Source organism: Pipistrellus kuhlii, unplaced genomic scaffold (assembly GCF_014108245.1).
Source record: "Pipistrellus kuhlii isolate mPipKuh1 unplaced genomic scaffold, mPipKuh1.p scaffold_m20_p_50, whole genome shotgun sequence".
Taxonomy (NCBI): Eukaryota; Metazoa; Chordata; class Mammalia; order Chiroptera; family Vespertilionidae; genus Pipistrellus; species Pipistrellus kuhlii.
The window spans coordinates 2,266,192-2,282,397 of record NW_023425552.1 but is presented as its reverse complement, the minus strand read 5'-3'; the positions used below and the strand labels follow the sequence as shown (position 1 = coordinate 2,282,397).

At 53.6% G+C, this 16,206-nt stretch overlaps 2 protein-coding genes across 2 annotated transcripts in view; one reads left to right on the top strand and one right to left on the bottom strand.

The window, feature by feature from the left end:
* The first annotated feature begins 1,350 nt into the window (after positions 1-1,350).
* Positions 1,351-16,206, top strand: part of CHRNA5 (cholinergic receptor nicotinic alpha 5 subunit) — a 23,058-nt gene continuing 8,202 nt past the window's right edge. The window contains exons 1-4 of the mRNA XM_036415583.2: positions 1,351-1,568; positions 7,997-8,148; positions 10,241-10,285; positions 15,704-15,813. Coding sequence (XP_036271476.1) covers positions 1,463-1,568; positions 7,997-8,148; positions 10,241-10,285; positions 15,704-15,813 — 413 coding nt within the window. The 5' untranslated portion in view covers positions 1,351-1,462. The remainder of the gene's footprint in view (positions 1,569-7,996; positions 8,149-10,240; positions 10,286-15,703; positions 15,814-16,206) is intronic.
* CHRNA3 (cholinergic receptor nicotinic alpha 3 subunit) overlaps positions 10,775-16,206 on the bottom strand; it is a 27,229-nt gene continuing 21,797 nt past the window's right edge. Inside the window, exon 7 of the mRNA XM_045573442.1 lies at positions 10,775-10,819. The gene's annotated coding sequence lies outside the window, so the exon portion shown is untranslated. The remainder of the gene's footprint in view (positions 10,820-16,206) is intronic.

Genomic DNA, 16,206 nt, shown 5'->3' with positions numbered 1-16,206 from the left:
GCCAGCAGTCCCGGATTGCCAGAGGGTTGTCTGGCTGCTGGTTTAGGCCCGATCCCTGTGGTCAGGCCTAAACTGGCAGCTGGACATCCCCAAAGGAGTCCCAGATTGGAGAGGGTGCAGGCCGGGCTGAGACACACACACACACACACACACACACCCATGCATGAATTTCATGCACAGGCCACTAGTATATATATATAAAATGAACAAGGAAACTGGTCCCAAGGGGGGTACTTGCCCAGTGGCCTGGCTGACTGGGACCTGGAGACCGCAGGCTGCTGGGAGGTATCCTTGGGGTGCGGGTGGGGGGCCTGAGCCAGGGGCACATTCTACCCCTCGTGACTATGTGGCCATGTCACAGTTTTCTTTTCTTTCTTTTTTTTTTTTTTTAAAGGTTAAGTTGACTCTCTTTTAAAAATATGTTTTATTGATTTCTTACAGAGAGGAAGGGAGAGAGATAGAGAGCTAGAAACGTCGATGAGAGAGAAACATCGACCAGCTGCCTCTTGCACACCCCTCATTGGGGATGTGCCCGCAACCAAGGTACATGCTCTTGACCGGAATCGAACCTGGGACGCCTGCGGGGCTTCCTGTCAGTTCTCTCTCTGCCCACCTGTCGCCTGCCTCCGGGTGCAGGTGTCAGTGAATGGCAGGTGTGCCCAGGTGTGCGAGGCCTTGCCCAGGGTCAGCTGAGGTACACTGGCACCTGCTCTGGAGGCGGGGCCAGTGGGCAGAGAGACCAAAGGCAGGGATGGGATCTAGCTGGGCGGGATGGGGGGGGGGGGCATAGGGAAACTAAGGGGCAGGAGGGTGGGCCGGGGCTAGGGGGGGGTGGGGGTGGGATCAGGATAGATGCAAATGAGGCGGAGCTGGAAACGCACTAAGTACGACTAGACTAGACGGGGCAGGGCCGGACATAGACTGATTGGCTGGAGGGCGGGGCTAAAGAGAGAGGAGGCGGGTGTTAGGAGAGGGGTGGGGCTATAGCGGAAGGGGCGGGCTAGATGCAAATGAAGCGGAGCGGGAAAAGCATCCACTACAACCAGACGGGGTGGGGCCCTAAGAAGGCTGAGGGGGCGGGGTTAAAGAGACTGGGCGGGGCTAAAGAGGGACAAGGCGGGCTATGGCGGGAGGGGCGGGCTGGATGCAAATGAGGCGGAGCGGGAAAAGCATTCACTACAACCAGACAGAGCAGGGCTGTAGGAAGACTGAGGGGCTGGAGGGCGGGGCTAAAGAGAGGAGGCGGGGCTATGGCGGGAGGGGCGGGCTGGATGCAAATGAGGCGGAGCGGGAAAACCCTTCACTACAACCAGACGGGGCGGGCGGGCGGGCGGGGCCAGCGCGGGGGGCGGGGCTTGCCGGGGCGGGCGGCTCCTCGGGCGCCGGGAACCAGGGCCGGTCGCTCGCTTCGCTGGGACCCGCTCGCGGTTCCGCCCCCGAGTCCTGAGGCGCCTCCGGGGCGATGGCGGCGCAGGGGTCCGGGCCCGCGGCCCTCCGCCTCCTGCTGCTGGTCCCGCTGGTGGCCGGGCACCCGGGTCCGGCCGGCGCGGGGGGCGGCGCGCCCGGAGGTGAGCCTGCGGGGGGCGCGGGGGCGGGGGCCTGCGGGGGGCGCGGGGCGGGGAGCCTCTGGGGGGCGCGGGGCGCGGGGCGGGGGGCCTGCGGGGGGCGCGGGGCGGGGGCCTGCGGGGGGCGGGGGCCTGCGGGGGGCGCGGGGCGGGGGCCTGCGGGGGGCGCGGGGCGGGGAGCCTCTGGGGGGCGCGGGGCGCGGGGCGGGGGCCTGCGGGGGGCGCGGGGCGGGGGCCTGCGGGGGCGCGGGGCGGGGGCGCGGGGCGGGATGCGGGGGGGCGCGGGGCGGGGGGCGCGGGGCGGGATGCGGGGGGCGCGGGGCGGGAGCCTGCGGGGGCGCGGGGCGGATGCGGGGGGCGCGGGGCGGGAGCCTGCGGGGGGCGCGGGGCGGGAGCCTGCGGGGGGCGCGGGGCGGGGGCCTGCGGGGGGCGCGGGGCGGGAGCCTGCGGGGGGCGCGGGGCGGGGGGCCTGCGGGGGCCGCGGGGCGGGGGGCCTGCGGGGGCGCGGGGCGGGGGACCTGCGGGGGCCGCGGGGCGGGGGGCCTGCGGGGGCGCGGGGCGGGGGGCGCGGGACGGGGGGCCTGCGGGGGCGCGGGGCGGGGGCCTGCGAGGGGCGCGGGGCTGGGGGCCTGCGGGGGGCGGGGGGCCTGCGGGGGGCGGGGGGCCTGCGGGGGGCAGGGGCCTGCGGGGGGCGGGGGGCGGGGGCCTGCGCGGGGCGGGGGCCTGCGGGGGGCGCGGGGCGGGGGCCTGCGGGGGGCGGGGCTGCGGGGGGGCCTGCGGGGCGGGGGCCTGCGGGGGGCGGGGGCCTGCGGGGGCGCGGGGTGGGGGGCCTGCGGGGGGCGCGGGCGGGGGCCTGCGGGGGGCGGGGGGCGCGGGGCGGGGGCCTGCGGGGGGCGGGGGGCGCGGGGCGGGGGCCTGCGGGGGGCGGGGGGCGCGGGGCGGGGGCCTGCGGGGGGGGGGGGGCGGGGCGGGATGCGGGGGGGGGGGGAATGCCCTCGGGCACCTCGCTGGGGGAAGGCGCTGGGCGCCGGGCTGTCAGAGGCGTTGGGGAGCCCGCCCTGAGCCCCCTGACTCCCCCCCGGGCTCCGTGGCGTTGGGGAGCCCGCCCCGGTGCCGCAGGAGCCCGTGGCCGTCGCGGGGTGGGGTCGGGGCGCCCCGAGTCCTCCCAGAACCGCCCCCGCCCCGCGGAGCCCGCCCCGCCCCCGCAGGTCACGCGGTCCCCACGGGAGAGAAGAGGCGTCGTGGTCCCCCAAGGCTGCCGAGGCCCGATGGGGGGCCGGGGGTGGGACCCCCACCCAGACAGCAGCTCCTCTCAGCGGGAGGCACGGCGCTCCGACCTCCGCGTATTTCTGATTGATTTTGTTTTACGCTATTTATTTTATTCTATTCTAGTCAGCTAATTTATTTTATGATTTAACGTTTTTCTACTCTATTAATTTTATTTATGATTTTATTTTATTCATGTCACTTTATTTTATTTTATGATCCTATTTTACTCTTTTTTTAATATATATATTTTATTGATTTTTCACAGAGAGGAAGAGAGAGGAGGGACAGAGTCAGAAACATCGATGAGAGAGAATCATCCACCAGCTGCCTCCTGCACGCCCCCCACTGGGGATGTGCCCGCAACCAAGGTACATGCCCTTGACCAGAATCGAACCCGGGACCCTTCAGTCCGCAGACCGACGGTCTGTCCACTGAGCCACACCGGTTTCAGCACTTTGTTCTTTTTTAAAATTTATTTTTATTGATGTCAGAGAGGAAGGGAGAAGAAGAGAGAGAAACATTCATGATGAGAGAGAATCATGGATCGGCCGCCTCCTGCACGCTCCACACTGAGGATGGAGCCCACAACGCAGGCAGGTGCCCTTGGCTGGACTCGAACCCGGGACTCTTCAGTCTGCAGGAGGACACTGTGTCCACTGAGCCACAGCTGCTAGGGCTCCCATTGATTTTTTAGAGAGAGTGGAAGGGGTTGGGGGAGACAGAGATAGACCCATCAGCTGCCTACCACACACACCCCGGGGGTGGGCAGCCAGGGGTGGAGCCTGCAACCCAGGTCCATATGCCCTTGACGGGAATCGACCCTGGACCCTTCATTCGCGGGCCGGCGCTCCACCCACTGAGCCACACCAGCCGGGGCTAGGGCTGTTTTTATGTGTTTTTTTTAATTTTAATTTTATTTTATTGATTTTACACAGAGAGGAAATGAGAGGGATAGAGAGTTAGAAATGTTGATAAGAGAGAAATATCCATCAGCTGCCTCCTGCACACCCCGCACTGGGGATGTGCCCGCAATCAAGGTACGTGCCCTTGACAGGAATCGAACCCGGGACCTTTCAGTCTGCAGGCTGACGCTCCATCCACTGAGCCACACCTGTTTCGGTTGTGTTCTTTTTTTTTTAAAGGTTATTTATTTATTTATTTTTTTCCCTCTGTCTGGTGTGGCTCAGTGGATGGAGCGTCGGCCTGCGGACTGAAGGGTTCAGGGTTCGATTCCGGTCAAGAGCACAGGCCCGGGTTGCGGGCTCCATCCCCAGTAGGGGGCGTGCAGGAGGCAGCCAATCAATGATTCTCTCTCATCATTGATGTTTCTATTTCTCTCTCCCTCTCCCTTCCTCTCTAAAATCCATAAAAATATATTTAAAAAATAAAATAGTGTGTTTACTTTTAAATCTTCACCCGAGCATGTTTGTTTATTTATTTATTTTTATTTATTTTTTGTTAACTCTCACCTGAGGGTATTTTTCCCATTGATATTTTTTTTCTTTAAAAGAGAGTGGAAGGGATGGGGGGGGAGAGAGAGAGAGAGAGAGAGAGAGAGAGATGGATGGGCTGTCTTTACAGCCCAGGTACCTGCCCTTGACCTGGAGCTGAACCCGTGACCTTTTGACCTTTGGGTGCCCCTCCCGGAGCCTCGGGGCCGGGTCTGTGAGCCTCCATCTTGGAAAGCGGAGCCCCCTCCTGCCTCGCTTCCTCGAGGCCTTTAGACTAGGGGTGTCGAACTCAATCAGAGAAGGGGCCAAAATCTAAAATCCAGCCTAAATCGCGGGCCGAATGGTTTACTGAACAGTCATAAACTGTCATTGTGATGGAAACGCAGCGGAGTGCAGTGATGACAGCGCGGGGCGGGCCACATTGCAAGGCCTGGCGGGACGGATTTGGCCCGCGGGCCTTGTGTTTGACACATGTGATCTACACACACACACACACACACACACACACACACACTGATTGGCCAGATTATCGTGCATGGGTGGGGGCCGGCCAGCCTGGCCAGGAGGAGGGGACGTGAGCGGTGGGCCTGCCTGCCTGCTGGTCGGACTCCCGGTCGAGGGGACCATGTGCATATGAGCCTTTTATCCTATAGGACAGACACCGAGTGGCCAGATGATTATGCGTTCAGAGATCATCCTCATCATCTGGCCACTCCGTGTATAATGAAAATCCCAGGATGGAAATACCACCCCCCCCCCCGCATTTCACCTGTAATACCTAAAATAGAGACTGATAAGTACCCATTTGTCACATTGAAAGTGTTGGCGACAACACACCTTTCTCCTCATTGACAAAACGGCCAATTATGCTCACCGCTGTGTTCTCTCGCCGTCGCTTAAAATAGCCTTCCTGGGACTGTTACGAAAGGATTTTTTTTTTTCTTAAGGGTTATGTCACTTTCTGTTAACTTAAAAAAAAAAAGTCCAGCCCTAACCGGTGTGGTTCAGTGGATAGAGCGTCGGCCTGCGGACTGAAGGATCCCGGTTTCGATTCCCATCAACGGCATGTACCTTGGTTACATGCACTGGGGACACTAGGGGGTGTGCAGGAGGCAGCTGGTGGATGTTTCTCTCTCATCAATGTTTCTTTTTTAAAAAAAATATTTTATTGATTTTTTTTTTTTTTTTACAAAGAGGAAGGGAGAGAGATAGAGAGTTAGAAACACCGATGAGAGAGAAACATCCATCAGCTGCCTCCTGCACGCCCCCCACTGAGGATGTGCCCGCAACCAAGGTCCAGGCCCTTGACTGGAATCGAACCCGGGACCTTTCAGTCTGCAGGCTGACGCTCTATCCACTGAGCCACACCGGTTTCCGCTCATCAATGTTTCTAACTCTCTGTCCCTCTCCCTTCCTCTCTGTAAAAATTATATATATATATCTCCCAAGGAGACATTGAGGGGAATGCCTGCCTTATGGAAAAACCTCTTACGAAGATTTCAGATATATTACCTTATTTTATTCTTGTGACGGCGGGCGCAGACCAAAGGGCACACATTGGCAGCAGCGAGCAGGATTGAAAACATGCGTGCCCTGACTCAGCGGTTCTAAAAGTCGCCGCCATAAATTCTCCTGTAAGTGGGGGGGAAAGACGCACAGGATGTTAACCACAGCATTTTCCCTCCGTGGCGTCGTCAGCAAGAACCCCAAGCCGAGGACCACAGACATGCCCTTCGGCGGGGAAAGCTTATGTAGATGACAACACACCATAACCCCGACCCCCTTACCACTTGTGAAGAGAGACTGGCGGTGGCTAGAGATGTACCGACATCCAGTACTGAATTGGGGGTGGAGGGGAGCAAGTCCCAGAACGTCTTAAAGACTTAAAAAAAAATATATGTGTATATATATATCTATATATATATCTATATGTATCTATATCTATCTATCTATCTATCTATCTATCTATCTATCTATCTAGTTATTGCACTAACAGGTTTGGCTCAGTGGATAGAGCGTCGGCCTGCGGGCTGAAGGGTCCCGGGTTCGATTCCGGTCAAGGGCATGTGCCTTGGTTGCGGGCACATCCCCAGTGGGGGGCGTGCAGGAGGCAGCTGATGGATGACTCTCTCTCATCGATGTTCCTAACTATCTCTCTCCCTTCCTCTCTGTAAAAAATAAATAATATATATATATATATTTTTTAAATCTATAATAGCCCTAACTGGTTTGGCCCAGTTGATAGAGTGTTGGCCTCCGGACTGAGAAGTCCCGGGTTCGATTCCAGTCAAGGGCATGTACATTGGTTGTGGGCACATTCCCAATAGGAGCTGTGAAGGCAGCTGATGGATGTTTCTCTCTCATCAATGTTTCTAACTCTCTATCTCTATCCCTTCCTCTCTGTAAAAAAAATCAATTAAAAAAATCTATAATAATAGAAGTGTAATATGCTAATTAGACCGGACAGCTGAATGACCTTCCAGAGTCCTTTCGGATGACCTTCTGGACAAAGCAAGGCCTGTGAGGGCCCAGGCAAGACTCCATGGCTGCAGGGGCTGGGCACCTTGCATGAATTTCGTGCACTGGGCCTCTAGTGTGTGTGTATTTGTGTGTGTGTATATATATATATATATTTTTATATATATATAATTGATTTCAGAGGAAGGGAGAGGGAGAGAGAGAGAAACATCAATGATGAAAGAACACGGATCCTAAGCTGGCAGTCAGACATCCCTCTCAGTCCGGGACCCCTCCCTCCTTACCGCCAGCCGGCAGCGGAGGCAAGACGGCTCCGCCACCTCCGCTGAGCTCAGCGGCTGTGAGCCGGCTGAGCCACGCTCCCCCTGTGGGAGCTGTGACCCCCAGGGAGCAGCTCCTGTGTTGAGCGTCTGCCCCCTGGTGGTCAGTGCCCGTCATAGCGACCGGTTGTTCCGCTATTCGGTCGATTTGCATATTAGCCTTTTATTATGTAGGATTGATTTCGGAAAGAAGACGGGAGAGGGAGAAAGAGGTAGAAACATTCACGATGAGAGAGCATCACGGATCGGCTGCCCCCACGCACGCCCTCTACCGGGGATGGGGCCTGCGAACCAGGCACGTGTCCTGACCGGGACTCGAACCCGGGACCCTTCAGCCCCCAGGCTGACGCTCTATCCACTGAGCCACGCCGGCCGGGCTGTCCTTAGAGTCTAAGTGCCTCTGTATTGCGGTGAGTGCTTCTCAAGGAACTCAGTACGTTCCCGAGTGAGTAATCTGATTGACTAAGAAATGTCTCTGAGCAGAGTGGTCCTCATGGATCTCAGACGTCTGTATTTTTTTTTTTTAATATATTTTATTGATTTTCACAGAGATGAAGAGAGAGGGATAGAAAGTTAGAAACATCGATGAGAGAGAATCATCGATCAGCTGCCTCCTGCACACCCCCCACCCGGGATGTGCCCGCAACCAAGGTCCATGCCCTTGACCGGAATCGAACCCGGGACCCTTCAGTCCGCAGGCCGGCGCGCTATCCACTGAGCCACACCGGCCAGCGTGTGTGTGTGTGTGTGTGTGTGTGTGTGTGTGTGTGTGAAGTAGAAGGATTTGGTCGGAGAGAAGCCGGCAGGTGTGTGTGTGTGTGTGTGTGTGTGTGTGTGTGTGTGTGTGAAGTAGAAGGATTTGGTCGGAGAGAAGCCGGCAGGCTAACCGTGGAGCATCTGTGTCACGTCGCAGGGCTGGCCGAACCGTTCCCCTTGGCCAAACACGAGGACGGCCTGCTCCGGGACCTGTTTCAGGACTACGAGCGGTGGGTGCGGCCTGTGGAGCACCTCAGCGACAGGATCAGCATCACGTTTGGCCTCGCCATCTCCCAGCTGGTGGACGTGGTAGGTGTGCGGCCCCCGGACCCGGCCTCACCCGCCCGAGCGATGGGAATGGCTGTCCGGGGCCGTGGTACGAGGGACCTGGCCAGGCGGTCTGCCCCCGGGCTCCCCCTTCCGGGGCGAGGACCACCCCTCCAGCCGCCTCTGCCTCCGGGACCTGCTCCCTTGGGGCCTCCTCCTTCCTTCCAGGCCATTCTCCCTTCTTTCTTTTCTTTTTTTTTCTTTTAATTTAATATATCTTATTATTCTATTGATATTTTACAGAGAGGAAGAGAGAGGGATAGAGAGTCAGAAACATCAGTGAGAGAGAAACATCCATCAGCTGCCTACTGCACACCCCCCACCGGGGATGTGCCCGCAACCATGGTACACGCCCTTGACCGGAATCGAACCTGGGACCCTTGAGTCCGCAGACCGATGCTCTATCCACTGAGCCACACTGGTTTCGGCCATTCTCCCTTCTTAGATGAGCCCGAGCATGGGTGCCCTCCGTCCGCTAAGCTATTTATCCTTCTGTCCTCTCGCCTGCTGTTCGGACCACTTCTACTTCTCTGCTCTTACTGTGTTGTGTTTTTTTTTTAATTTTTTAATTTTAATTTTTATTTTTTTTGCTTTTTTAAAATATATTTTACTGACTTCTCACAGAGAAGAAGGGAGACAGATAGAAAGTTACAAACATCCATCAGCTGCCTCCTGCACACCCCCACTGGGGATGTGCCCGCAACCAAGGCACACGCCCCTGACCGGAATCGAACCCGGGACCCCACAGTCCTTAGGCTGATGCTCCATCCACTGAGCCAAACCGGTTTTGGCTGCTTTTGTTTTTATTTTTATTTTTAAAATTTTTTAAAATATATTTTATTGATTTTTTTACAGAGAGGAAAAGAGAGGGATAGAGAGCCAGAAACATCGATGAGAGAGGAACATCGACCAGCCGCCTCCCGCACACTCCCCACTGGGGATGTGCCCGCAACCAAGGCACATGCCCCTGACTGGGAATCGAACCCGGGACCCTTCATACCGCAGACCGACGCTCTATCCACTGAGCCACACCGGCCAGGGCCCGTACTCTCTCTCAGCGCCGAGTACATAAAGTTGGGACTTACTTCTTCGGTTGTATCTTAGATCTGAGGAAATGTGCTGGCTGAGACGACGAATGTTACATCTAAAAATACCGATGGTGCCAAAAGCGGTGTGGCTCAGTGGATAGAGCGTCGGCCTGCGGACTGAAAGGTCCCGGGTTCCGGGCAAGGGCATGTGCTTTGGTTGCGGGCACATCCCCAGTGGGGATTGTGCAGGAGGCAGCTGGTCGATGTTTCTAACTCTCTATCCTTGTCCCTTTCTCTGTAAAAAATCAATAAACTATATTTAAAAAAAATTAAAATAAAATAATATAAAAATGCCAACGGTGAACGTGAGGGCAGAGTATCGGAAGTGCAGAGTGTGTTGCGTGGAATCATGTGAAACGAGGCTGGAAAAAGGGCAGAGGAACAGAACGTGGACCTACCGGGGAGGAGCGTTGGCATAAGATGAGAGGACTTGTATTTAAAGAATCGTCCTGCCGAAACCAGTGTGGCTCAGTGGATAGAGCGTCAGCTTGGGGACTGAAGGGACCCGGGTTCGATTCCGGTCAAGGGCATGTATCTTGGTTGCGGGCATATCCCCAGTGGGGGGTGTGCAAGAGGCAGCTGATGGATGACTCTCTCTCATCGGTGATTCTAGCTCTCTATCCCTCTCCCTTCCTCTCTGTACAAAATCAAGAAAATATATTTTTTAAAAAAAGAATTATAAAGAACCGTCCTGTCTGGAATCGGAACTATCTGCCTTATTTAATATTTTTTAATTTTTTAAATGTATTTTTATTGATGTCAGAGAGGAAGGGAGAGGGAGAGAGAGAGAAACATCCATGATGAGAGAGAGTCATGGATCGGCTGCCTCTTGCACGCCCCTGCCGACTGGTGATGGGCCCTCCAACCCAGGCCTGTGCCCTTGATGGGAATTGAACCCGGGACCCTTCAGCCCCCAGGCAGCCGCTCTGTCCACTGAGCCACACCGGTCAGGGCCCACTGGTCTTATTTAAATCTTTGTTTTTCAGGACGAGAAAAATCAGCTGATGACCACGAATGTCTGGTTAAAGCAGGTACGTATCAAGTGTGAAAGGCCGCTCCCCTGGCGACCTGCGACCCGGTGAGTACCGGGCGTGAGGCACGGAGGGTGTGAGGGCGGGCGGGCTGGTGCGCTGGTGGGAGGCGGGCAGGCCAGGCAGGTGGAGGTCTGGTGTTTACTCGGCTGGTGTGACCTGAGTGGCAGGCACTGGGGAGCAGCCGTGAGCAACACTGATCAGCTTGGGGAAAATGTGCTGGAAGCCGAAACCGGTGTGGCTCAGTGGATAGAGCATCGGTCTGCAGACTGAAGGGTCCCAGGTTCGATTCTGGTCAAGGGCATGGACCTTGGTTGCGGGCACATCCCCAGTAGGGGGTGTGCAGGAGGTGGCTAGTCGATGTGTCTCTCTCATCGATGTTTCTAGCTTTCTATCCCTCTCCCTTCCTCTCTGTAAGAAATCAATAAAATATATTAAAATATATATATATATATATATATTTAAAAAAATGTGCTAGGAAATAGGATAGGGGTGTTGTGTGTGTGTGTGTGTGTGTGTGTGTGTGTGTGTATATATATATATATATATATATATATATATATATATATATATATATAATTGATTTTTACAGAGAGGAAGGGAGAGGGATAGAGAGTTAGAAACTTCCATCAGCTGCCCCCTGCACGCCCCCTACTGGGGATGTGCATGTAACCAGGGTACAAGCCCTTGGCGGGAATCAAACCTGGGACCATTAAGTCTGCAGGCCGATGCTCTATCCACTGAGCCACACTGGTCAGGACCTATTTATTTATTTGTGTTCATCTTCACCTGAGACTATTTTTTCCATTGACTTTCAGAGAGAATGGAAGGAAGAGGGAGAGACAGAGAGAAACACGGATGTGAGAGAGACACATTGATGGGTTGCCTCCTGCATGCTCCCCATCCAGGGAGGGGAGCCTGCAGTTGAGGTCCATGCCCTTGACCGGAATCGAACCTGGGACCCTTCATTCCGCAGGCCGAGGCTCCATCCACTGAGCCACACCAGCTAGGGCTTTATTTTTTTTTATTTTTAAAATATGTTTTTATTGCTTTTGAGAGAGAGAGAGAGGGAGAGAGAGGAAGGGAGAAGGAGAGAGATATATAGAAGCATCCATGATGAGAGAGAATCATGGACTGGCTGCCCCCTGCAGGCCCCCTCCTGGGAATTGAGCCCACAACCCGGGCCTGTGCCCTGACCCGGAATTGAACACTGACCTCCTGATTCATAGCTTGATGCTCAACTACTGAGCCACGCCGGCCAGGCAGTCCCTAATTTTTTTTTTTTATTGTCTAAAGTTAAGAAAAAAAAAGATATATATATATATATATATATATATATATATATATATATATATATATGATATATTTTATTGATTTTTTACAGAGAGGAAGGGAGAGAGAGAGAGTTAGAAACATCAATGATGCCGGGACCGGTTTGGCTCAATGGATAGAGCGTCGGCTTAGGGACTGAAGGGTCCCGGGTTCGATTTCGGTCAAGGGCATGTATCTTGGTTGCGGGCATATCCCCAGTAGGGGGTGTGCAAGAGGCAGCTGATCGATGACTCTCTCTCATCCATGTTCCTAACTCTCTATCTCTCTCCCTTCCTCTCTGTATAAAATCAATAAAATATATTTTTTAAAAAAAGAAAAGAAAAGAAAAGAAACATTGATGAGAGAGAGTCATCGATCAGCTGCCTCTTGCACACCCCCTACTGGGGATATGCCGGCAACCAAGATACATGCCCTTGACTGGTATCGAACCCGGGACCCTTCAGTCAGCAGACCGATGCTCTATCCACTGAGCCAAACCGGTTTCGGCAGTATTATTATTATTATTTTTTAAATTAATCAATTAATTTATTTATTTATCTTTTTATTTTATTTTAGTATTATTATTTTTAAAAATATTTTATTTATATTTTACAAAGAGGAAGAAAGAGGGACAGAGAGTTAGAAACATCGATGAGAGAGAATCATCCATCAGCTGGCTCTTGCACACCCCTCCACTGGGGATGTGCCTGCAACCAAGGTCCATGCCCTTGACCGGAATCGAACCCTTCAGTCCGCAGGCCGACACTCTACCCATTGAGCCACACCGGTTACGGCCCAGTGTCCCTACTTTTTAATACCAACCACCACTTCCCCAACCCTTAACTCCCAAAAGGCACGAGTGATTTCCTTGGGAGTCTTGATTTGACACGGTCCCGGCGTCGTTCCGGCGTGGGGGTTGAAATGTGTGTTCACGTATGTGGAATGTGTGTTCACGTATGTGCAGTGTGGAGTCCGTCCAGCTGCGCTTTGCGTGGAGCATCCACACAGCTCGAAAAGGGATGTTCCCTGGAACCCGGACCCTAGATGCCCGAGGCCGCACCTCCTGGGCCCGGCTCCTGGTCGGAGAAGGGGCGCCCAGCAGACCCGGGAGCGCACACACAGCCTGGCGCTCCCTGTCCCACAGGACCCCCGCTCAGAGCCGCGGCGGCCGCAGGGACAGGGCGGCCCAGTGGCCGGCGCGCTCTCTGTCGGGAGCGGACAAGGTCTCCTGTCTGACCGTGTTCGGTCCCTTTGAGGATGAAGTCCGTCGAAATCGACGCCGTGCCGAAACCGGGCTGGCTCAGTGGGTAGAGCGTCGGCCTGCGGACTGAAAGGTCCCGGGTTCGATTCCGGTCAAGGGCATGGACCTTGGTTGCGGGCACATCCCCGGTGGGGGTTATGCAGGAGGCAGCTGGTCGATGACTCTCATCGATGTTTCTATTAGGTCTAGTAATAATTAATGTCGTTTTCTAATATTAGGTCTAGTATTAATTAATGTCGTTTTCTAATACTTTTTTTAAAATCGAATTTATTTAAACAATACAACAAAATTTAATCAACAATATAGTTGCCGTTGTTTTCTACTACTTGTGCCCAACGCTCAGGAAGCATTTTAATCCCTCTGTTGTAAAATTCTTGTGATTTTGATGCAAAAAATTCGGTCAGTGCATTTTGGAGGCATTCTTCATTATTAAATTTTTTTCCAAGAAGAAAGTTTTGCAAAGAACGAAACAAATGGTAATCGGAAGGGGCAATATCAGGAGAATATGCAGGTTGAGGGAGAACTTCCCATTCCAACTGGCGCAGTTTTTCAGCAGTGATTCTTACAGTATGCGGTCGTGCGTTATCGTGGTGAAGAATTACGCCCTTCCGATTAATCAGCGCGGGTTCTTTTTCTCTTAAAGCTTGGGCTAACCTTTCCAATTGGGCACTATACACTGCACTTGTAATGGTTTGGGTAGATGGTAAAAGTTCATAATGAAGAATTCCTTTAAAATTCCTCCAAACACACAACATCACTTTTTTCGCATGCAAGTCAGGTTTTGGCGTGGGCTGCGGAGCCTCATTTTTGTCCAACCATTGAGGCTGCCTTTTCAGATTAACATACAGCACCCATTCTTCATCTCCGGTAACAATTTGCTCTAAAAACGGCAAACAGTTTTGATGAGAGAGGAGCGAACTGCAAATTGTGACTCTTTGATTACGGTTGTTGTCGGTCAACTCATGAGGAACCCATTTTCCAAACTTTTGGACTTTGCCAAGTGCACGCAATTGATTGGAAATTGTTTTTTGTGAACAATTTAAAGTTTTTGCAAGCTCTTGTTGGGTAATTTGAGGATTTTGCACCAAAATAGCTTGAAGAGCTTCTTGATCAAAATTGGTCACACGGCCTCAACCACTCTTGTCATCTAACGAAAAATTTCCCTCGCGAAATTTCTCAAACCAACGCTGGCATTTTCTGGCGCTAACTGCATCTTGACCAAGAGCACTACAGATGTTTTTTGCAGCCTCACTTGCTTTTCTTCCTAATTGGAACTCGTAAAGCATGCAGTGCCGAATATGCTCTTCATCCGCCATCTTCTTAGCCCTAGTTTTGCAACAAAAACCAAACCAAACACAAACTTTTTCAAGCAAAACTTGTTCATTGCACTTCACACGTTCTGTAGATACCACGTGTTTGAAGGTTATGTCAATACAAGTCAACGCCAAGCAAGATTTTAAACGAATGTTTAAAAACGGCATTAATTATTACTAGACCCCTATCTCTCTCCCTCTCTGTAAAAAAACCAATGCAATATATATATATATATATTTTTTTTTTTTAAATTATTTTTTATTGATTTTTACAGAGAGGAAGAGAGAGGAATAGAGAGCTAGAAACATCGATGAGAGAGATTCATCAATCAACTGCCTCTTTTTTTTTTTTTTTTGAAGGATATGTTTTTATTGATTTTGGAGGGAGGAGGGGGAAGGAGAAAATCATGGATGGGTTGCCTCCCCTACACGCCCCCGAGCGGAGTCGAACACGCAACCCTTTTGGGGTACAGGACGATGCTCTAACCCAGTGTTTTTCAACCTTTTTTGGGCAAAGGCACACTTGTTTCATGAAAAAAATCACGAGGCACACCACCATCAGAAAATGTTAAAAAATTTAACTCTGTGCCTATATTGACTATATATAAAGTAATTCTCTTGAATAGGAATCAAATAAACACAAAGAAAGTATTTTATAATTACTTTATTATGAAATATTAAGTAAACAAAATAGTGGAAAATTATAAAATTCTTGTCTTGTCTGCACCTACGGCACACCAGGCAACATCTGTGCCGCGGAACAGCGGTTGAAAAACGCTGCTCTAACCAACTGAGCCACCTGGCTGGGGCTCCCAATACTACCTTTGGCAAAACTACGGCACACCAGAGTGCCGGCATTGGTAAAAACCCACCCATCCCATTCAGATTTACCTGGCAGGTGGGTGGCATGTCACTGACCCAGCCGGCCCGCGCACCAGCAGCTGTACCCATTGCTCACCGCCCCGGTAGCCTGACCATTACCGTCCCGGCTGCGCGGGTCCGGGCTGCGCGGGTCCGGGCTGCGCGGGTCCGGGCTGCGCGGGTCCGGGCTGCGCGGGTCCGGGCTGCGCGGGTCCGGGCTGCGCGGGTCCGGGCTGCGGCTCAGCGGACCCGCCGCCCCTCTCCCTCCGCGCGGCCGCAGGCGGCAGGGCGCAGCGGGCTAGCGGAGGCCTGGCGGCCGGGGCCACCGGGAGGGACGCCCCAGGGCCAGCGCTGAGCGAAGCGCCAGAGGCGGCTCGGCTCCGGGCCTGGGTCCCGACGACCAGGGCGCCCGGCCTCGCCCGGAATGGGAGTGCCCGGCGCCCAATCAGCTGCCTCCTGCACACCCCCAACCGGGGATGTGCCCGCAACCAAGGTCCACGCCCCTGACCGGAATCGAACCCGGGACCTTTCGGTCCACAGGCTGACGCTCTATCCACTGAGCCACACCGGTTTCAGCTACAATATATTTTTTTTAAAAAGAAAGAAAAGCCACCTTATAAAAAAGAAAAAAAGAAAAGAAAAGAAATCGATGCTGTTTTCTTTGTTCCAAAGGAGTGGAGAGACGTGAAGCTCCAGTGGAACCCCGAGGACTACGGGGGGATCCAGGCCATACGGGTCCCGTCAGACTTGCTCTGGACCCCAGACATCGTCCTGTTCGATAAGTAAGTCGCAGTCCAGCTTCCGTGGTGCGTGTCCAAAGCGAACACTGGCCTTGTGATTGGACACAAGGAACATCTGTCTCCTTCCTTCTTCTTTAAAAAAAAAAAATATATATATATATATATATTTTAATGATGTTTTACAGAGAGGAAGGGAGAGGGAGAGTTAGAAACATTAATGAGAGAGAATCATCCATCAGCTGCCTCTTGCACACCCCCCACTGGGGATGTGCCCGCAATCAAGGTATATGCTCCTGACCGGAATTGAACCTGGGACCCTTCAGTCCACAGGCTGACGCTTTATCCACTGAGCCACACGGATCAGGGCCGTCTCCTTCCTTCTGCGACGTGTGTGGCTGTCCCGTCGCGTGACCTGATTGCACGTTCTTTGGCTTC